General features: G+C 56.1%; 1 protein-coding gene across 4 annotated transcripts in view; it reads right to left on the reverse strand.

Annotated features, from left to right (window-relative positions):
- Nucleotides 1-21,953, reverse strand: part of LOC138141635 (nuclear receptor corepressor 2-like) — a 219,162-nt gene that overhangs the window by 86,994 nt on the left and 110,215 nt on the right. For all 4 annotated transcript variants that reach the window (XM_069102584.1, XM_069089876.1, XM_069096477.1 and 1 more), the window contains exon 3: nucleotides 12,396-12,523. In XM_069102584.1, the coding sequence (XP_068958685.1) occupies nucleotides 12,396-12,523 (128 nt within the window). The remainder of the gene's footprint in view (nucleotides 1-12,395; nucleotides 12,524-21,953) is intronic.

The raw sequence follows: 21,953 nt of genomic DNA on the forward strand, positions 1-21,953 counted from the left end.
AGGAAGGAAGGAAGGAAGGAAGGAAGGAAGGAAGGAAGGAAGGAAGGGAGGAAGGAAGGAGCATTTACTATGTGCCTGCACAGGCACTGAAGATACAAAGAGAAAAATGAGGAGTGTTGGCTCTTAAGGAGCCCCCGCCCTGCTCTGGGGAGGCCTCCCCTCCAACAAGGGCCCCTCGGCTCCAGGGGGACTGGGAAGGTGCCTGAGGGCACCTGCCCATGCCCGTGCAGGGTCTGCGGGCACAGAGGCAGAGCAGACGGTGAGGGCTGGTGCAGCAGCAGGGCAGGTGGCCCCATCCAGGGAGGGAGAGGTGAAGGGGATTCTGGGGCAGCTCTTCCCACAGCCCAGCTACACACGTGGGCTCTGTCCACCAGTCCAACCCCATCATTTGCAGGTGAGGAAACTGAGGCCCCGAGATATCTGAGGTCTGGATCCAGGTCATCCGGATCAATGTCCCTTCCCATGTACCATGTGGCCAGAGAGGATATGGGCAGAGAGAGGGGCAGCATAACTGAAGGAGAAATCCAAATCAATGACATCATGGATTCCCTAGAGTATTTGAGAAACAATTTCAGAATAACAAAGACATTCCCCTGCCTCCCAGGCTGTATACCTGCTAATGTAGATGCTTCATTATCTTCTTTTTTTTTATTCTTTTTGGAAGGCAATTGGGGTTAAGTGACTTGCCCAAGGTCACATGGCTAGTTTTTGTGTTAAGTGTCTGAGGCCGGATTTGAACTCAGGTCTTCCGGATTCCAGGGCTGGTGCTCTATTCGCTGCGCCACCTAGCCGCCCTCCTTCCCTATCTTCTAAGCTTTATACCTGCTAATGTAGATGTACCCCTATTTTCCAAAAGCTTTATACATGCTAATAGAATGGTACTACTAGTTTCACATCTGCTAATATAGTTGGACCCCTACTTTATAGGCCTGATATCTGCTAATGTAGACACAGATGTGCCTTTACCTCCCAAGTTTTACACCTATTAAAAGAGAATCTGATTAATAACACTTGTAAATGGTTTCATGCTGATCCAGTAGGTTCATGCCCTGTCTGCTCCCGTCCAACAAATAAAAGAACTTCTCTCTTAGGAGACAGGGTGGGTGTAGGAGCTTTAAAATCCCTACATATAACCCTCAACAGAACTGTTTAGTTCTCAGAAGTGCAGTGGTAAAAGGTTAGGGGAGCTAGTTACAGCAGCACCCAGCAAAGCCCCTCACTGCTTGTGTGACCTTGGGCAAGTCACTCCCCTTCTGGGGCTCCTCTATAAATTAACAGAATTGGACTAGGACTGGAGGGCCTTGTTTTTCCCAGCCTGGAGGAGGACAGAGAATAAGCTCCATCAGCTGATGGGACAGGAGCCTCACTCCACCTTACCCTCCACCCCACTTATGTGCCCTGCTTTAAATGAAGGGATAGCTCTGCCTGGGGCAGGGGGTAGGGACTCTGTCTGGGAGCCAGGGGCTCTGCCTGGGGAGCAGGGGCTCCTGGGGCGGGGGGGGTCAGGGGATCCATCTGGGGAGGCAGGGACTCTGCCTGGGGAGCAGGGGCTCCTGGAGGGTCAGGGGCTCTGCCTGGGGAGCAGGGCTCCTCCTGGGGGAGGTAGGGGCTCCACCTGGGGGGCAGGGGCTCCTGGGAGGGCCAGGGCTCCACCTGAAAATTCCTCTCCTCCCTCCTCCCTTTCCCCCATCCCACTTCCCCCTCAGCATCATCTCACACCCATCCAGCCAGCTGCTGCCTCTCAGAACATCTCATGCTCAGCTTCCCAGCTAAGCCTGGGGCCGGGGCCTGCTGGGAATAAGTGTGGGAATGGGAGGGGCAGCTGGGGGACACTGTGGCAGTCTCTGGAGCTCAAACCTGTCTCAACCCCTTATGGGCTGTGTAACATTGGGCAAGATGCTTCCCTCTGGGCCCTGTCTCCTCTTCTGTCACATGAGGGAAGCAATGGGGGAGAGGCCTCTGAAGCTCCTTCCACCTTCATGACCCTCTAAACCAGGGGCAGGGCTTCGAAGCTGCAAGCGACTGGCATTTATTTTTAATTCTTCCTAAAATAAGTCTTAGTGGTCCTTTCTGTCTTCTCCCACATGACTCTCATCTCTGAGAGCCCCCGGGCCTCAGTTTCTGTATCTGTAAAATGGAATAAAAAAATACCCATGAGGACAGCCTGCATCGGGTTGTCTTGGTGCTAAATACAACAGCACCTGCAAAGTATGTTAAGTTTAAATGGGGAGGGCCTTCACCTGCTGAGGCATAGTGAACCCCCTGGGCAGTCAGCCTGGGGAAGCCAGGGGGCTCTTCTCAGAATCCCAGCTTTTAATGCAATTCAAAAGCAGGCTATCATCCCAGGAGAAGGACTTCTGCCTAAAAGCACAGCATGCCTGTGAGCTAGGAGGAGGGGCAACATAGCCAGTCAGTGCATGACAGGCCCAGAGCCACCGTGCTGGAAGGAAGCGCTGGGCTGGGCACAGGTTCAAACACGCCAATGGGACAGGCCCTGCCCTTCCAAGTGTATAGAGTCTCAGTGGGGAGCGAAGGCCTGGGGAGGATCCTTGGGGGCTCAGTGACCTCTAAGGGCCCTTCCAGCACATCTGCGACCCCAGGATTTCAAGGCAGCATACAAGGCATGCCAGAGCTATGGGGAATACGACTCAAGAAGAAACATGGCAGGCAGGAGGAGGGCTGGGTTGGAGGACCCTGCAGCTTTCAGGCCCAAGAGGGAGCCTGGCAGACACTTCAGGCAGCAGATAGCTGGGGGGAACATGGCAGTGTCACCTCCTCTCCCACCAAGATTCCTGTCTGAGCCTCCCTCCCAGGTCAGGAATCAAAGCAGCTTTTGGAAATTAGGCTTGTCCCAACTGGCTGGTGCACCTGGAGCAGGCAGGGAGGAAGCGGGGTGCGCACGGGCAGCAGACTGCTGAGACCGCTGGGCTAGGGGCTGAAAGATGGGCACCTAATCAGTCAGCCGGCATGTATCAGGCATCTCCCTCGGGCCAGGCACTGGGGGATACCAAGAGAGGCCAAGGAGTGGCCAGTCTGACCAGGAGACAGCCGGCTGAAAACCAGCAACAGGCAGGATAAAGGCGATTCTCCACAGGAGATCAGAGGGGGCTGGAAAGGCTTCCTACAGAAAGGGAGAGGGGCTGGTTGGGACACAGGGGTAGTAAGTGGTCTCCCAAGTCTACACAAATGGGGCAGAACCACAGGCTTCGTCTCCCCAAAGCCCCCACAGCCAGGCTGGGCCGCATCCCAGCCCCCTCCCTGGGGACAGAGCAGCACCTGCCAGCAGAGCTGATTCGAGGGGGGACCATTCAGGAGATGTGAGCCTCCCATCTACGGGGGGATCCAAGAGATTCATCTCCCATTATCAGCCCCACACATCTCAATGATCCCACAGGGACAGGCGCCTCTGAGAAAAACACCAGCCCCAGCACTCAGAGCTACAGACACATCAGGTTTTCTGCCAGGAGAGCCCTGGGCTGGCCCTGAATCTTATCATTAGAGCACTGGGGTTTGAAAGGGCCTTTCCCTATCCCCAGGAAGCCCCGCAGCAAAGTGAGACAGAAGGGGCACAGAGGAGGTGCCAAACCTGAGGCCACTCTGGCTCCCTGGAGGTCACTGAACCCCTTTCGGAGCACTTCACTGCCCATCTCCCATCTCCATACCTTTGCCTCCTCAGTCTACCCCACTTGTAGTGCCCTCCCTCCTCCCCTCTGCCCTTTGCCTTCCTCTGAGATCTGGCCCAGAGCTCTCCTTCTGCAGGAGGCCTTCCCCTCCAAGACTGCCTCCCATCTACTGTGTGGGAACCTGACTTGTATGTATCTTGCCTCTCCCTTTAGAATGTAAGTTCCTTGAGAGCAGGGGCTCTCCCTCCATGGGGCTGTACCCCACATGCTCAGTGCAGGGACTGGCACTGAATTCAGATGGCCTGACTGATCAGGATTTTGTTCACTGATGAACGTACCCTCCCTTGGCCCCAGGGCACCAAAGGATCCAAATTCCTTTACCACAGGACCTGGAACAGAGGAGTCATTTCCTCAGGGTTTGTTAGAAGTCTGCCAGAGTAGAGCTCGCCCCATCCATGGACAATGCTCATCTTTACTGGATATATTGAGGTCAGAAAACAACCAAATCCTGCTTGAGGAGGGGAAGTGAATGGGAGGCAGGGGCCTCCGAGGGCATCTGGAGTCTATCTGGAGCCCCCCATGCACTAGACCATTCCACACTGATGTCCAGATGCCTGAGCAAGGCAGTTAAGCTCTGAGAAGACACGCTGGGTCTTCTCTTTTGGTATCCCCAAGTGTCACGGCTAGGATGACAAGAGCTAGCTAGCATCAGGCCTCAGGTCAGGAAGACCAGAGCTCAAACCCTGCCTTCCTGTGGTCACTGCAACCCTGGGCACTTAGGATGGAATGAGGTTTTTATTATCTCCTATGTGCAAACCTGAAAGAGCTACATAAAAGCATTGTTAGAGGCTGGACACAGAGGAGCCACCGGCCCCTGATTTTTCATACACAAAATGGCTGTGGCTTGTGGACAAAGGGGCATGCTCCTGAATAGCCATGCTCCTAGATGGTCCTCCGAAGCTGGGCTTAGGGCCTTCTTTGGCAATGGAACTGGCCTGAAATGAGCCATTCACATTCTCCCCAAGCTCAAGCATTTACAAGTCATGGGAGGGGGGGCACTCCCCTCAAAGCCCACCTCCTACAGGAGCTGGTCTTCCCAGCTGCCACTTCCCCTTCAAGATGACTCACAATTGAGCTGTCTCTATCTCGGATGGACGGACAAAGTTAGACGCTTGTCTCCCTAGCAGAACATACGCTCATTGAAAGCAGGGAGTGTGGCTGATTTTGTTTTGCTTGTCTTTCTTTGTATGCACAGCACTCAGGACGGTGCTAGGCACATGGGAAGCACCTGATCAAAGTTGACCTGATGCCTCAAAGTTTCATCTGTAGTCATGGAAATAAATCAGTTCTGTGCAGCATTAGAACTTGGGACGCCCGGCCCGGCGGGGAGCACACCCACACCGCACGAGGCTGGCACGGCCAAGGACAAGCCCAATTCCTGGCATGTTGATGGACAAACGCCACCCAGAACCTCCTCCCTGAATCAGGGGGAAGGGCCCTAGATGCCCAACAACCCCCTCCTCCTCCGAATCATGCTTTAAATGCACAGAAGAAAACCCATCAGAAAACAAAGGGAATCAATGATACTGTCACACAGGTAGAAAAGTACTTTTAAAAGACAAGTTCTCAGACCCCTAGTTTAGAACTGTCCCCTTCCAAGGCTTACATCACTGCTGCCTCTCCCCCTCCTCCCCCCAGGAGGGCAAAGGAATCGGATTTTAAAGGGAGCCTGGGCCACACTCTCCGACAAGAGGAGGAGGCAGCATCTATTCCTGACTCGGTAACAAAGCCAGGGCCGTGGGGCTGGCAGGAGGCAAAGGACCCCATCTCCACAGGGTCTCTCCGGCAGGACACACCCTCCCTGAGATCAGCGGCCTCCACAAAGCACAACGGAGAGAGGCACACCGTCCCTCCAGGAGGATGAGACAAGTCGCAGGACCCCTGACTTTCTGAGGCCCTCCACCCACCTCCTCTTCCTTTTACAGACGAGGAAACTGGGGCACAGCAGAGCAGGGGACCACTGCACTAAGAGCGAGAAGTACAGAGAGGGGGAGTCTGCGGAAAGAGCCAGCTGGCCCTGGGTTCAAACCCCAGCTCTCCCATCTACAGGCTAGGTGACCCTGGGCAGGGGCCATTTAACACTTCCGTGCCCCAGGCAGCTCTCTAAGATGTGGAAGCTGCAAGGCAGCTTTGGGCTACCCTAGGCATTTTTTTTCAAGGGTTTCTTTGGGGGAGTAGAGGAGAGAATAGAGATTTTTTTTTTAATTGAAAAGAAAATTTAATTAGAGCTGATAATGATCTGAATCAGCACAGTTTCCTCACCAGGGGTGCCCTACATAATTAAGTCACAGGCCCACATACCACTACCCCTCCCCAAACTGGTCAGCTTGGACATTTTGCTAGGTGTTAATGAGATGATCTCACTGGAGCCTCACGACCATCCCCTACAAGGGTCACTACAGGGTTTTGCTGGTTGTGTCTTGTCCCCCTGGGGAAGGCGTGCCCGGAACGGTGAGGTCATCAGTGTGGGGGAACTTCTGGTATGAGCAGTCCCTTCACGGATCTGTAACACAGAGTCCGACAAAGTTACCTGGGGCACTAAGAAGCAACCTGGCCCAGGTGTGAGAGAGAGACAGGCCTGGGCCTCAGCACTGGGCCTCTTGCTAGGGGACGACGGGTCTGGATAATAATAGCATACACAGTCCCTGCAGAGGTCGGGGACTTTGAAGGTAGAGTATTACACATATTTTCAGTCTGCTGGGTTGGTTCGTTTTTCTCAACTGCTTTCCTTCCCACTCACTGCCTTTTAGGAGGCGGGAACATATTTAGAAATGAAGATCATGCCAAAAGAAAAGATTTTTAAAATTTAAATACAAGTATCCCCATTTCATAGATCAAGAGACTGAGATGTGGAGACTTGGTCCCAGTCACACACCCAGCAAGTGGAAGAGGCAGGATTCAAACCCAGCACTCACTGTAAGAGATGTCCAGGAGGCATGTGGGGCTTAGGGAGAGGATGGGGCTGGGCCGGTGGCTCCAGAGATCTGAATGTTATCGGTAGTGGAGGGTGCAGGGGGTGAGCTCAGCCAAGAGAGACTGTGTAGAAAGAGGCCTATGACAGCCCTTTAAGCCATGAAGAAAAGGTCTGTACTTCACAGGCAAAGGGCACATCATGAACACTGTTTCCCTTTCCCCCCTTTGAAGCCATCACTATAATGAGCGTTAAGCTAAGCCAAAGGGCAGATGCCCTGGGCTGGTCTTGGGAATCCTGGGGAGACTAGGGCTCAGGAGTCCTCTGGCCCAGCCCCCAGCCCTAGAGCTGGCAACGCCCTTGAGGACCATCTGGGGGAACGGAGGCAGAAGAGCTGGGGGGACTTCTCTTCCCTCCCCTCTCTCTCTCCAGGAAAGGGAAATCAAGTACTGAGATGCCAGGCAGGAAAAGGCAGGGGAGAGGACTCTAGGAAAGGAATCCTCTTCTAGGAAAATTAATTCATTTTGTGGAAGAAAACTGCCTGAGGGGACAGAACAGTATAAGCAAAGCAGGAAAACTTGGATTCAAGTCACCAAAGCACAGAATTTCAGAGCTGGAAGGGGCCTGGGCTGTGGCTGTGGCAGGGAAGGGCAGGGGCGGACAGGCTCCATTCAAACCCTCAAGGGACACTTAGCTACCTGAGGGACCTGGGGCAAGTCTGATGGACATCCCTGAGCCTCAGTCTCCACATCCGCCAAATGCAGGGACTGGACACTGAGCTCCCTCCCAGCCCCAGATTGAGGCTCCTGCCAAGGGAGCCCTCTGGAAACACTCTCAGCAAAGGGTCGTCCAGCTCAAGCCCATCCCAATCTGGGACAGCTCCAAATGTCCTGCCTCTGACACATGTCACTTAACCTGTCAGGGCCCCAGATAACATTGAAGACCACTGGCCTAGGTATATCCACGAAGGGTGCATACCAGGAGATTAAAAAAATCACCAGTCTGGCTGAAACACTAAATCTTTTTTTTAAATTAAGAGAATTTAAAAGAAATACAATTTCAAAGTTGTTGTTTTTTTTAATAACTCTTTGGTTCCTTGTAAAGGTGAAGGAATTTCCCCCCCATTTGGGAAGGCCCCCTTTCCAAAATAACCCTCCCTGCCCAACAAAACTGGTTTGCAATCCTCAAAGCTAGGTGGCACAGTGGATAGAGCCCCCAGCCTGGAGTTGGGAAGAACCGAGTTCAAATTTGACCTCAAACACTTTCACTTAACTCTTTACCTTGGTTTCCCCAGCTGTAAAATGAGCTGGAGAAGGAAATGGAAGCATCCTCCAGTATCTCTGCCAAGAAAAACTCCAACAGGGGTTTCTCTCCATAAATGACCACACGACAAGCCTAACTGGGCTCTTTACCACTTGGGAGAGGCTGGGCCAATGGTAACATCCCTCTGTAAGATGAGGGCTGCCCTGGAACTTCCCCGATGCTCTGCGAGCTAAGCCCCCCTTGCTGTAACACTCCCAGGAGGGATCAATCTCTTACCAAAGTATTTATCAAGACCTTACTGTGTGCCTGGCCTTGCGCTAAGCACTGGATACAAGGGTAACATGAACACACAAAGAGGACGGGAAAAGCATGCCACACATGGCAGCCTGGGGGAGGAGGCCTCTCACAATGATGCCCAGAGGGGTAGATGTCCCCACAGTAAAACCCAACCCTCCCCATGGGGCCAGAGGCCCAGGCTGTCCAGTGACTGGCCCAGTGACCAGCACCCAGAAGTACCTGAGGCCTGACTGACAGGCTGAGGGGCTGACCGCCCTCCTTCCCCCAACCTCGGTCCCCAATGCACACTCCAAGGTGGACTACAGATGCCACAGCCTGTCCTGCCCTGCGTACTGGACTCCGGGAAATACGAGGCCTGGGCATCCCTGTCCACCCACCCTCCCACAAGGAGTGCCCATGTCACTCCAAGGACACTTGCCCGGCCTCGGGGAGCGTCTCACAACCCCAAGGATACCGATGCCGGTTCTGAGGATGACTTCAGAGGACTGACGGCCTCTAAGGCCCTAAGCCCTCCCACATCCTGACAGAGAGGCACCAGAGGGCGGGTGTGGGGGGAGATGGGGGTTTCCAAGCACAGCCCCCATGGTGCATTCCTTGGCTTGGTTATCTGTTCCACAAAGCAGGGGGCTGGGGAAGGGAGCTGCTGATGGGTGACCAGAACATAAATATTAATGAAAAAAAGAGCAACGATAACATTTTGTAAAAGGGGAGAAAATGACTGGGCTTTGGCCGAGGTGACCCCAGGGGCAGGTTATTTGAGGACATGTGGTCTGGCAGGAGGGCACTGAAATTGAGTCAGAACTCAGGTCTGAGGGCAGCCGCTCTGTGACATCAGCCAGCCCTCTCCCCTGCCCTCAGTTTCCTTATCTGTCAAAAGATGAGTGCTGAACGGGGTGACCTCTGAGGCTTCGTCTAGCTCAGAGCCAAGATCTCGGATCTCTATCTGGGCAATGACGGGCTGGCCAGGTACTGCTCAGGAAGGTCCCTAGCTATGGTCCCTCTCTGTACCTGGGACGTGGGAGGGAGAAGAAAGCAAGGGGTGCATGGGAGAGCATCTAGTCTTGGATCAGCCTAGAGGCTGCTGCCAGCCGGGGATCTCTCCGACACCCCTGACCTTGGCCCTCCCTCGCAGCCTCATACTTCTGACAGCCCCGCCTTGGGGACCTCAGAGGGTGTCAGACGCACATCTCTTGTCTGCAGATGAGTAAACTGAGGCCCAGGGGAAGGAAGCAGCCTGAGGCCTCAGAACTCAGGCCCAGCATGCCTTCCATACACCAGCTGTTCCCCTCCCAGGCACAGGGAGGTTGCAGCCAAGCCCCAGATCAAAGGGACAGCTTCTGGCTCGCACAGGCTGGGAGGAGCGGGTGAGCTCCAGGACAACGCCCGCCCCTCCCAGCCACCACCAAAAATATGTTTTTAAGAAAATCTCCCTTGACACAGGAAACCAAAGCCCGGCTGCCCCCAGCTGCTCCTTTCATTCGCTATTTTCCCACATTAATTTTGGGAAAAAATGAGGCTGGAGGGCTCACATCTTGCCCAGCTTTTCACAGCTTGGGAGGGGCCCCACCCTTCCTCCTCCTCCCTCCCACCTTCCCCTGATGCCAGGGGAGGGAAGGCAGCCAAGTTCCCAGGTTCTTTTCCATCCCTCCACCCCTTCCCAGCCTCCCAGACAGACTGAAGGAGAGGCGGCACAAGGCCCTGTGTGCCCCCAGGCTCTCCCGCCCTGCCCATGGATTACATCAGATGGTGGCACCAGGTCACCCTGACAAAGCCCACCTGTCCAGGCAGATTAAAACACTGGTGTGCAAAGGGAGGAGGAACACTGACAGATGACAACGCAGGGACCAAAAACGCCAACGCGCTGAGCAGACACACAGCGCACCAGGACAGACGGACACACAGCGCAATGGGCAGACACACAGCACCAAGACAGACAGACACAGCGCGGGACAGACGGACACGCTGCATGATGGGCAAACACACAGATGGACACACAGCGTGAGACACATGGACACACAGCGCGTCAGGACAGACGGACACACAGCGCAATGGGCAGGCACAGCGCGGGACAGATGGACACACTGCATGATGGGCAAACACAAAGCACCAAGACAGACAGACACAGCGCAGGACAGATGGACACACAGCGTGGGACACATGGACACACAGCGCGTCAGGACAGACGGACACACTGTGTGATGGGCAGACATGCCCAGCATCTGAGGCTGCAAGGAGTCTGTCCTCCTCCCAGGGCCTGGGTCCGTATGGCAGCTGGTCAGTGGGCACTGAGGGTCATCAGTGACCAAGGAGCACACCTCCCATTAGTGCTGGATGACCACCACACCTTAACTGTCGCTAAGTGAAAAGCCAAAGCCGTGGCAAAGCCATGCCCTCCTCTCCCTCCTCCCCCTCCCCTAGATGCTTGGGGGCTCCCCCAGTACACATCCCAGCCCAGCTCTCCTGGGGAGCGGTCACCATGAGGGGCCACCAGAGGGCCAGTGAGAGGGGCCAGGAAGGTGGAGTCTGGAGGAGAGGAGGGATATGGTGAATAAAGCACCAGCCCTGGAGTCAGGAGGACCTGAGTTCAAATCCAGCCTCAGATGTTTGACACACTTACTAGCCATATGACTTTGGGCAAGTCACTTAACCCCAATTGCCCTACAAAAAGCCAAAAAAAAAAAAAAGTAGGGTGATCCAGAGGAAAGAGAGCTGGCCTTGGAGTTAAGAGGCCCTGGATTCGAGTGCATCCTTCACCCAGACTGGGATAAACACTGGAGAAGGTGCTAACCTGCATGGGAGAGGGACTTTCCCATGAAGGGAAATCTCAGGCCCATCTTTGCCTCCCTTGATCCAGAGCTGGCAGTAATGTCCAGGCCATTCCTCTCATTCACAAATGAGGTGCCTGAGGCCCCCAAATGTCTGAGCTGCCTTTCAGTGGGTGGTGAATGTGGGGGAGGCTCCTAGGCTCCAGAGCCGCCCAGAGAGGAAGGAAGGGGCTGCTCCCGGGAAGCCTCCCAGCAGCAGGCAACAGCCCCCAAAATCTCCTGCGGCTGCAAGATTCCAGGCACAGGCGCCCAGCAAGGGCATCAAGCCGTGCTCCTGTGGCCCCAGGAATCTAGAGGCGCAGCCGGGGAGGTCTGCCTGGCATCCTTTCTCCTGACTAAGAAAGCCCCTTCCCACACTCGCGTCAGGCCCCATAAGATAAAGGCCAGACCCAGAGCTGCCCCCAGCCCTGTGCTGATGAGGAAACTGAGTCCAGAGACGCCCCCACCCCTGGCCTGGGCCCCCTGGAAGGCTCAGAGCAGGAAGGCCAGAAGAGGGATCACCAGGCCGCACAACTCTCAGGCTCTGCCCCTGACCTCCCGTGGGGAGACCGTGATGCTGCCCCAGCCATGTCCCCTAGGGCTCCCAGGAAGAGGCCTGATCTGCATCACCGGCGGGCGGCCACGGCCCCTGATCCTCCAGAGGCTTCCTAGCACAGGGCAGGGGATGGGGGAAGTGGAAGAAGTGTCTCTAAGGTGCCTACTGTGTGCCGGCCACTGTGCACTAAGCACTTTGACATGTGGCACCAGGTTCCTCATAACAATTCTCTGAGGCTGCTGCTCTAGAGGAAACCGAGGCAGACATATACTAGCGACTTGACCAGGGTCACCCAACACCAAGTGTCTGAAGCTGGGTCTGAACTGAACTTGGAGTTGAGAAGACCTGGGGGCAAATCCCGCCTCAGACTACGGCTAGCTGTGTGACTCTGAGAAAGCCCTCACAGCTTCTTCCTCCAAACAAAGGGCTCGGGCTTAGCAGGTGGCCCCCTCCCCAGGCAGGTGTGCTCCAGACCCTAGAGCCCCTGATTCAGCAGCAGCAGCCTCCCCCCCCCCTCCTGTCCCTCCCTCCTCCCCTCCTCCTCCCTCCCCCACCTGCCCCTCCTACTCCCTCCTATCCCTCCTCCCTCTCCCCATCAGGCTCCAATGCCCTCCAGGGCAGCGAGCTACTCAGCAGGGTCCCCCCAAGCCACAGCCCTGCTCTCTGTCCACCCTGCACATGTCACAAGCCTCAGGCCCTCCCCCCTATCCTCAGTTTCCTCCTCCATAAACCGGTTAGAAGCAGCCCAGTCTCAGGGCTAGAGAGCATATGGGTGCCTCCCAAAGGCTCCAGATCGCAGGCCAGGGCTGGGCTTCCAAGGTCTGGCCCAGCAGGAGGGCCTCCCAGAAGCACAGCCCGCCCCAGCATCACCCCCATCTCACCTCTCATTCCCCGGCTGGAACTCGGACAGCAAGGACGGCCGCCGGCGCTGGGGCTGGATGACGGATCCGGGCGACAGGTGGGGGGCGTACTCACGGGAGTGGTGCTGATACTCCAGGAGACCCACGTCCTAGAAGGAGAGTTGGGAAGATCAAGGTTAGTGCGTGACACAAGGGGCCCAAAGCAGGCCAAACAGGGCCTCAGCCACTGCGGGTGGCAACTAGCTGGAAAGGAACTGGGGGCCTGCACTCCAGCCCACCCACCCACCCCCCACACTGAAAACTGAAGAAATGGAGGAAGAGAGAGGCCAGTGCAGGTAAGGCAGAATCTGAACCCAGGCCTTCCTGCCTCTAAGGTCCTGTGCCCCAGTCATCACACCACAGTGTATCCCCTCCACAAGCCTCAATTTCTGCCTAGAGAGTCCCCAAACCAGAGTGGGTAATGTCCACAGAAACAGATCAGTCCTACTAAGTGCGCTCTCTGGCCCCTTACCACACCAGCCCTACTAGGTGCTATCCCCGGCCCCTCACCACACCAGCCCTGAGTGCACTCCCCAGCCCCTTGCTGCACCAGCCCTACTAAGTGCACTCCCCAGCCCCTCGACATGCCAGCCCTACTGAGTGCTCCCCAGCCCCCACCACACCAGCCCTACTGAGTGCACTCTCCAGCCCCCAGCCACACCAGCCCTACTAAGTGCGCTCCCCGGCCCCTCGCCATACCAGCCACCCTCTTCCTCACACACCTCCTCCTCTGTCACTGGGCTTAAACCCGGGCCAACAGAATGGGGAGCCGGGTGCAGAATGGGCCCTGGACTGATGGTGTAACCCTAAGAGTTTCATCAGTTAATGGCAGCAACTGGGCCGAGAGAGGTCAGAGCAAGACCCGTGAGGACTGGGGGCCAGAGAAATGCCAGCAGGAGGGAGATGGCCAAGAGCGGCCAAGGCCCGGGCCGGAGCACAGGTGGACTCGGCAGAAACACCAGGGCCCAGTCCTATGCAGCCCCTGCCGGTGACCTCTCTGAGGCTCAGTCTCCAGATCTGTGAGATGGAAGCTGGGACACAGCCCTCGCAGGACGCTCAGAACACAGTGAGGCCGCGGCCGGGCCTTGGGGATACTCTGTGAGGGCCCCTCCTGTGGCCACTGAGCACACCCAAGCCTCTTGGGCTGGGGAAAGAGCCGCAGCCCCCACGCTTCCCCAGGGGTCAGCGAAGCTCCCTGGCTCCCATCCCCAGAAGTAAGGGAGAGGTGAAAGCACAGGCCCCTCCCCGGCCCCATGCCCCTGAGTAGAGGGCCTGTGAGCCGGCTATCCATGGTGGGGGAGGGTGAGGGGGGGGGGAAATGCAAGCAGATGAGGAACAGCAGAGCTCAGCCCAATGCCCAGGGCAGCCAAGTGGGTCCCCAGCTGCTGGCAGAGGCCCGGGCTCTCATCCTGCTGGGCAGTCTGTCCCTCTAAGGCCCCTTCCAGGCCCATGCCTCTCGCCCCGTCCAACAACGGTCATCTGTGCTCTGTGAAGCTGCTCTCCCGCTCAGGGCCAGCTCCGGGAGCCAGACTCCCGTCACACAGAGCCAGCAGCTGCCTTTCCTCCCCACTGCAATGTTCCACCGTCTGCACCCTCAGGAGAGACAGTCCTAAACTGGGGCTGGTGGGCCTGTGTGCTTGTAACTGGGGAACTGCATGTCTGGATGACTGCCCTCATGAGCCCGTGCATTTTGTTTCCAACATTCCAAAGGAAGACCCTGAGGAGTGTCCCCAGACATCAGCAGACTGGCTGAGGCATCTAGGGGAGGTCGGAAGGGGCCCGGCTCATGAGCTGGCCTCCTGCAAGGAAGCCCACCAGTCAGGTGACCTTTAGCCAGCTACTTAACCTGGAAGGTCCAGGGGCTCCGAGGCCCCTCCCTCAGCCCCTAGGTCTCCTCTTCCTTATGACCTTCCAGACCCTCTGAAGCTACCCCCACCCCTACCTTCTCCTCCAGGCTCCTTCCACCCTCATACAGGGCCTCAGGGAGGGGCCCATCATTCTAGGGCGATTTGAGTCCCTAGATCGCAGTGCTCAGAAAGGCACTGGGGGCCATCTCAGACCTCACCTGGGGTACAGAAACACCCCCTCCCAGCTCCGCCAGCTCCCAAGAGTGAAGGAGCGGGGCAGGGGGCTGAAGGCGCTTCAAGCAGGACTGACCCCTTTCCGAGACAGGGAGGACAAAGCTCAGAATAGGCCTGGACAACTAATCGAGGGTCAGAGCCATGGCAGAATCGGGCAAGGGGATAGGCCCAAAGTGTCTAAAAGGAAGTGAGGTGGCCAGCATTTGTGAGAGCACCTACTAAGCGCGGGGGATACAGAGAACGGCAGGACACAGCCCCCCCTCCAGGCACTCGTGGTCTAGGCAGAGACACAGGTCATGGGTGACTTGGTCCAGGCGCTAAAGGAGGGAGAGCAGGGCTTCCTAGCGCCGGAGTATCGATGATGGGGCACAAGAGGCGCTCAGGGGCCCCGCCCTGAGGAAGGCCCCCAGGACCATGGGCGGCTTTGAGTCCAGGTGGCAGGAGGAGTGCTGGGAGGCACGGGCTCCACCTGCCCTAGAGAAGCTGCCTTCGAGGGCCTCAGGGCCTAGGACCAATAGAGGATGGGCACAGAAAAGGAGCCTGGGACAGCAAAGCCAACTGCGCCCCCGTCTAGCAGGGGGACCAGGGGCCAGTCAGCCGGCCAGCATTTATTAAACACCTATTGTGTGCTACCAAAACAGACCCAACACGCTACAACCGCTATGAGGACGGCGCAGCACAGGAAGATGGCTGTGAACGGCCCCAAGCGTTCTGTCTGTGCTCGCCATCCCAGGGGACAGGGCCCCACTGCTCCCGAGACCACGGGGTCACAGAACACCAGGTCTGGGGACCTCCAAGGTCCTGTACACAGGAAAGGAATGTGAGACCTGCCATGGTAAGGTGACTTGGTTAAGGTCTCTTGGAGATAAGGGCCCAGGACACAGTGAGGGGTTCAAGTTTTGGGGTGGGGGCGCTTTACTGAATTGCTCTAACCTTCTGTTTTAAAGCTTTTGTTACAGAGGAGGAGAGCATGGGGGAGGTGAGGGTCATCCACAGCAACAACAAAGCCTGCCAAAAAAGCTCTGGGCCCAGGTCTAGCCTCTGGCACTTACATGTCACGTGACCCTGGGTCAGTCACTAAACTTCTCAGAACTCAAGTTTCCTCATCTGAAAAACAGGAACCATTTTCCAACAATCAAAAGGGCTCCATTAAGCACTCCCCATGAGCCAGGCTCTGTACTAGGTTTGGGGAACACAACAGTCCCTGCCTTGAGGGGCTGAGGCCAGATCAGGAACCAGAACCCCATCCTTCCCTCCCAACGCTGCTGGGGTGCTCAACACCCATGTGTTAGGGTGTCTTCTGCTGCCTTCACCCTTCTCCCCAAAGGGCTGAGCACAGGGCTAGGCACAGAAGACCAGAGACCCAGAATCAAAAGGGGCCTTCCAGGTGATCCAAGCACCTTTATTTTACAGATGAGCAAAGGGCAAGTGACTTGTGCATAGTAGGTCCTAATCCAATATTTAATAAGTGGTGGGGCATAAGAAAGGGGGGTCTAGTTTACAAAATGGGCCAGCTCTCAGATCTCCCCCCCCCCCCCACACACACACACACACAGCTCATGGCTCCTTCCTGGGCCCCTCGTTGCCCAGCCCCAGACACAACAAGAAGGAGCCGGGGGGCTGGTGGCCACACCACGGCAGCCAAGGGGCACCACGGTGCACAGGAGTAACCATGGGTCAGGAGGACCCCAACTCAAATCGGCTGTGACCCTGGCAAGACGCTGCACTGTGCCTGCCTCAGTCTCCTGCTCTGTAAAATTGGGATAACAGCAGTATGTCCTTACTGAGGGCACTATGAGGACCAATGCCGTCACTGTAAGGCACGTGGTACAGTGCCTGCCTGGCGCATGGCAACCCTCTATACATGTCAGTGCTATTACTTATTATTATTATTATTATTACTATTATTATTATTATTTTAAGAAGAGCTCTAAAAGTGCCGCGTAATGCCACCTGTTAGTGGGGTGAAAACAGAAGGGCCAGGGTGGGGGATGCTAGGAACGGGAGCGCCGCTGTCTTCACAGTGCCTGGCACCACGGTTTGCCAAGCCGGTTATAGATGCATGATCCTGGTCCTTGGGGGAGGATCAAAGAACCAAGGCCAGAGGAAGAAAGGGGTCATGGAGGTCATGTGGACAAAGCCCCAGGTCAGAGGAGAGGGCACAGCCACGTGGGGATCAGCCCAGAAAGGCCGACGAAGCATCTCCCAGGGCTGGGCACTCAGGAGATCAGGAGAAAAGTGAAACCTGCTGCGGGAAGTCCCCAGGAGGGGCGTCCCCGAGCCAAGACTCCCACTCGGGCCCTTGAGCCCCAAACACAAAAGGGCCACGAGAAGCCAAGCCGCACTGGTCAGGAGCCCTGGGGGCCCGCAGACCCACTGGAACAGGAGTGATGCTCTGGCTTATTCTCATGGATTCTGCCTAGTGTTTCCCAATCACATTTCCACCCAGTGGGTAGCACCCCAGGAGCGCCCCCAGGGCCCAGGCCACCAGTCTGGTGCCTCTGTTCCAACTGGTAACAAAAATAACAAGAGACGTGATTCACCTTTCATTGTCACAAGAGCCCCAGGAGGTAGGTGCTAACATGGGCCCGTTTTATAGAACAGAGGCAGACCAGGTGAAGAGTCCCACGACTCGTCTGAGGCCAGATCCAAACTCGGGTCTCCCTGCCTCCAAGCCAAGCACACGGGTCCCCAGCCCCGTGTGCTACGGGCGCTGGATTCTGACACAGACAACCCAGGGTCGAACCCCAGTTCTGCTGTGCTCCTATGTGTGAGAATAGGGGATGGGAGGGAGCCCAGGCCTTGGATAGAGCCAGAGGGGACTCAGAAGTCATGCAGGAGGCTGAGGCCCAGAGGATGGTAAGTGACTTACCCAAAGTCACAGGGTAGAAGGGGACAGGATTTGAACTCACGTCCTCCAACACCAAAGCCAGTGTGCTTCTGAAAACCATACCCCAGCTGGAAAGAAGGAAGGGGCCGAACAACCAGCATTCCCATTAGAAACCCTGTCTGCTTAAACCTCAGATGCATGAAGCTGTTTTTTTTAATACTAGGATAATCATTTTAATAGAATTGGTTTCCTTATACTCATGCATTTTACTTTGGGTGTCTACAAGCAGGGTGTTGAGCTGGTCTAACAAGCCAAAGCCCAGTGAAGGTCCAGGGAGCCTGAGCCCGAGCAGGGGCCAGGCCAGGACCTTAGGGTGGGGGCACAAAGCAGTCATTTATTTCTCCCCAGGCAATCTGCGGCTCCTGGCAGCCAGCTGGTCCTGCTGGCTGGTCCTCTCCTCAAGGCCAGAAGCCACATCTGCCCTCACATCCCCTCGGCCCAGCCTTCCCCCTCAAGAGGCCCTCCTCTTGCTTGGGTCACTCAGACCTGCTCTGCAGTGGACAGAGAGCTGGTCAAGGAGCACAGCCCTGCTTCGGGGGACACACTGAGTCATCACTGCCTCCCCAGCTCTCCGGGTCAGTCACCCCCTCACAGGCTCCCCAAGTCACTGCGGGCAGGACCCCTGCCCATGGATCACAACCCAGGGTCCAGGGCCCTGGACGACGGTGCACAGCACCCTCGGGCTGCAGGTGACTTCTCACCAAACCTGGTGTGGGCGAGCTAAGCCCAGCATGTACTTCAGGTCCATTACATGAGTAGGTATTATTTTTCCCCCATTCTTAGAAGGCAACCCCCTGGAGGGCAGGCACCGGTTCACTTGTCTCTCCCTATCCCCAACACCCGGCATCAATATTCTGGCACTTTATGTTTCCCAAGTGAAGCTTCAACACTCACTTACTAAGTGGAAAGGCTATGTAGCACAGCGTTTAGAGGGCCGGCCTTGGCACAGGACCTGGGCTTACACTGTGCACCCGCTGGGTGACCCGGGCCCAGGCCCTGGAGGCACTGAGAAAGAAAGCTGTCGAGAAAGCACCAACCCCACCAGGGAACCCCAATCCTGGCCCCGCCTGCCTCTTACCATGTGGAGGGGACAGAGCACAGATCAACAATGGTCCCCTCCTGTCTAGTGTCTAAATCATAGGACCACAGAAGGACCTCCCAGACAATCACGGGCAGCACCCACTCCCACCTCCCCATTCTAGAGAAAAGGAAACTGAGGCCCAGGGAAGATGACCAGGCTAAGGTCACCCCTACAGCAGCTGCAGGTCAGGCATGATGGCCATAACTGTAAGTGTCCTAGAGAGTCAGAGGCCTGGGCGAGCCGTCCACAGAAGGGATCTGGGAGGCCTTCCTGGAGGGGACGTCCTCTGAGCTGGGCTCCAAAGGGTGTCACCAACAAAGTCAAAGACTCCGAGGGACAAGCAGCCCCTGGGTGGGTAGAGGCAGTCGAGAGTATGTTCGAATCCCAGCCCAGACACTGGCTAGCTGTGTGACCCTGGGCAAGCCCTTCCACCTCTCTCAGAATCAGTCTCTTCATCTGTAAAATGGGGACAAGGGCACCATGCTCCCAGGGTGGTTGTGGAGATCAGAAGAGAGAGCACCTGCCCAGGGCTGATCAAACCCTGGTGCGCTCTACGACGGCTAGTTCTTATTAATAATAACTACAAACAGCACGGACGCGACAGCCCCAGCGCTGAGGTCTGCGTCGCATCCTGCAGACGTCCTCTCCTTGGATCTTCACATGACGCTAGTGCCCGGAAGCCGGAGGGGAGATCCCTCTGGGTCTGCTTCCTCCTCCTCATCGCTACTGGGTCTCAGCTCCCTTCATCTGTGCAATGGGGCAGCGCCTTCGCGGAGGAGCCCAGCTGCACTCCCTCACTCAAAGCACAGTCTAGAGTGGGATGGCTTTCCTGTCAGGGGCTTCTCCCCAACTGCCATACATACACTTGCACTGGGTCTGTATTTGCCTGTGTGTGTGTTGTCTCCATCCAACAGAACAGAAGCCCCACCAGGACAGGGACAGATACTGGTCGCTGTTGGGTTTTATTTTGGGGTTCCCCCCTCCCCAATCTTTGTATCCCCAGTGCCCAGACCAGTTCCTGGTCCACAGGAGGCGCTTCATAAATACTTGTTGATTGACTGAGGAAAAGAGGGAGAGGGTAGACTGCTTCTCTCTTTCTGGGGCTGCATGACCTTCACCAAGCCCCTCACTCCCCAGAGCGAGCCCTGGCTCCATCTGTCAAAAGGAGATGAAGCATCCATGTGTCTCTTCTCCTTCCCAAGCCTCAGTTTCCTCATCAGCTGGGAAGGGGTAGTCCAGCTCTAGACCAATGATGTGGGTCGAGGAGGTGTGGGAGACGCAAGTCTGGCTCTCACCTGCCAGCGCCACATGGAGGGACAGAGTCAGTTCTAGGGAGGACAAAGCAGACCAAGAAGGAGGGGCAGGAATCCTGCTTCAGGGCCTTGCTCACTGTGTGACCAGGTCAAATCTCTGTGCCTCAGATTTCCTCATCTGTAAAATGGGGGTCATGACAGCACCTTCCCACCAGGGTCGCTGGGAGAATTCAATGGAATATTTGTCAAGTGCTTGGAAGCCTCGAAGTGCTCTATGATGCTGGCCCCTGTTTCTTTTATGAATGCTGATGTGGCTGTGACACAGGGGACGTGCACGTTAATGCCTCAGCCCATGATGGAGGGTCCCCTGGGATACCAAAGGAGAAGGCATCAGAGGCTATCTGGCCAAGGACACACCTACGTAGGCAGCTCTGGGCAAGTGGAGGCCTGATAGACAGTGAGGCTGAGCCTCCCAGGCCCCCCAGTCTGGGTGGGGGGTAGGGGGCAGGCGGCTGACACCAGCCGCTGAGCCGAGGAAGAGCTCACCAGGATTCCTCTCCCATGTGGCCAGGATCCAAGCCTGGGGACAAGGTATTCATTGTTGCAAGCCTCTCTCCTTGCCTTGCAGCTGGGCCTCCAGCTTGGCTACCAGTAATACTGCGCTCCTCCCATCCTAAGCCCACCAGCCACAGACCCCTGGGGGGAAGCAGCTGCCCCCTGCATGGTCCATGCCCACCATGCTGGCTCTCAGCACCAGGGGACTGACCAAAGTGTCCATGCCCCTGCCTCCCCGCAGGCCTGGCCCATCACAGCCCCCTCACTAGCCCAGGGACAGAGGCAGGGGTGGGGGAGACTTAATGAGTCACCCCTACCATCGGTACTGGTTCCCAATGAGACACATATGGGGAGCCAAGAGCTTTATCTCCAACCAACCTGGGGGGAGCTCCTCCCACTCTCGGCAGTGAGGATAGATGCAGGGATGTAAAACTAATGAGAGTGCCATTAACCTCAGTTTCTCCACTTGTAAAAATAAAGGAGGGGGGTGTCTGCTATCCAATCTGATGAGCTCTTTCTTCTCCAGAGAAGAACACGGATGCCCAGAGAGGGTGACCAACGGCCCCAGAGTCCTGCGAGGCAGACGAGGCCAGAGCCAAGGGCCCAGGCCAGCTTTCCAGAGCCAGAATGAGTGGGAAGGTGAAGGCCAGAGGGGACAGGACCTAGGGAAGGGTTGAGAGTCTCCATCCCGGCCTCTCGGGCCACCTCACTTCTCTGCTCCGTCCTGTTGGGAACGACATTCCTGCAACCAGCCTGCATGCAGAATGGGCCACTGTTGGAGAGGCAGAGAGTGAGCCATTCCCTCAGAAACCAGGCATCCTAGCAGGGCAGCCGAGCATCCGCCCAGTGCAGAGAGAGTCTCTGCAGGCAGGGACGTGGCCCCAGCTCTTAGCACAGAGTCTGGCACAGAGGAGCCCCTAACGGAGGCCTGCTCCCTGAGGGCCGATGGATTGATTCCTGTTTAGCTATGGACTGGACTAGAGTCTTTCGATGACCTCCTCCCTCTCAGACTCTCATGTTCATAAAGCCATCAGTGGCATGATGCTGGGAGGGAGAATTAGATCCATAAGACTACAATCCTAGGAAGAAATAATGAGGTTAACTTGCAATTTTACAAAAATAGGAACCGAGGCCCACAGAGGGGGAGAGGGAGGGAAGGAGAGGGAGGGGAGAAGTTTGCAAAGCATTTTAATTCTACTCAGGTTTGGACAACACATTTTAAGGAGGGAGGCTGACAAAAATTGGGAGACCGGACAGAGGGGAACCTGTATGATAAGGGGCCTTAAATCCCTATCACAGGAGGGCCGGTAACCTGAAGAACACAATGGCTATGGTCAGGGATGGGATGGGCTGTTGTGTGGGAAAGGGATTAAGCTTCTGGTGTGTTACCCAAGAGGCCCAGCGTTCAATCCAATGTGAGGGAAAACTCGATAAAAACTAACACCAACCAGTAAAAGGGTGGATTTGGAGGACTTCCTATCATAGCCTCCATGCCATGGGGACGCTGCTTGGGCAGCAGGGTGCACTCAATGCCTTCTAACAGCCCTTTCCAATTCTAATATTCTATTACTCACTAGCACCCCCTTCCTTTCTGACAGCCGTTGTTCTGAAAAAGATCTGGGGGTCCAAGTGGAAAGCAAGCCCAACATGAGTCAGTAACATAACATGGAATGCAATAAG

Source organism: Petaurus breviceps, unplaced genomic scaffold, assembly GCF_028583685.1.
Source record: "Petaurus breviceps papuanus isolate PSGF00001 unplaced genomic scaffold, PetGlider_PUasm1.0 100, whole genome shotgun sequence".
NCBI classification, from domain to species: domain Eukaryota; kingdom Metazoa; phylum Chordata; class Mammalia; order Diprotodontia; family Petauridae; genus Petaurus; species Petaurus breviceps.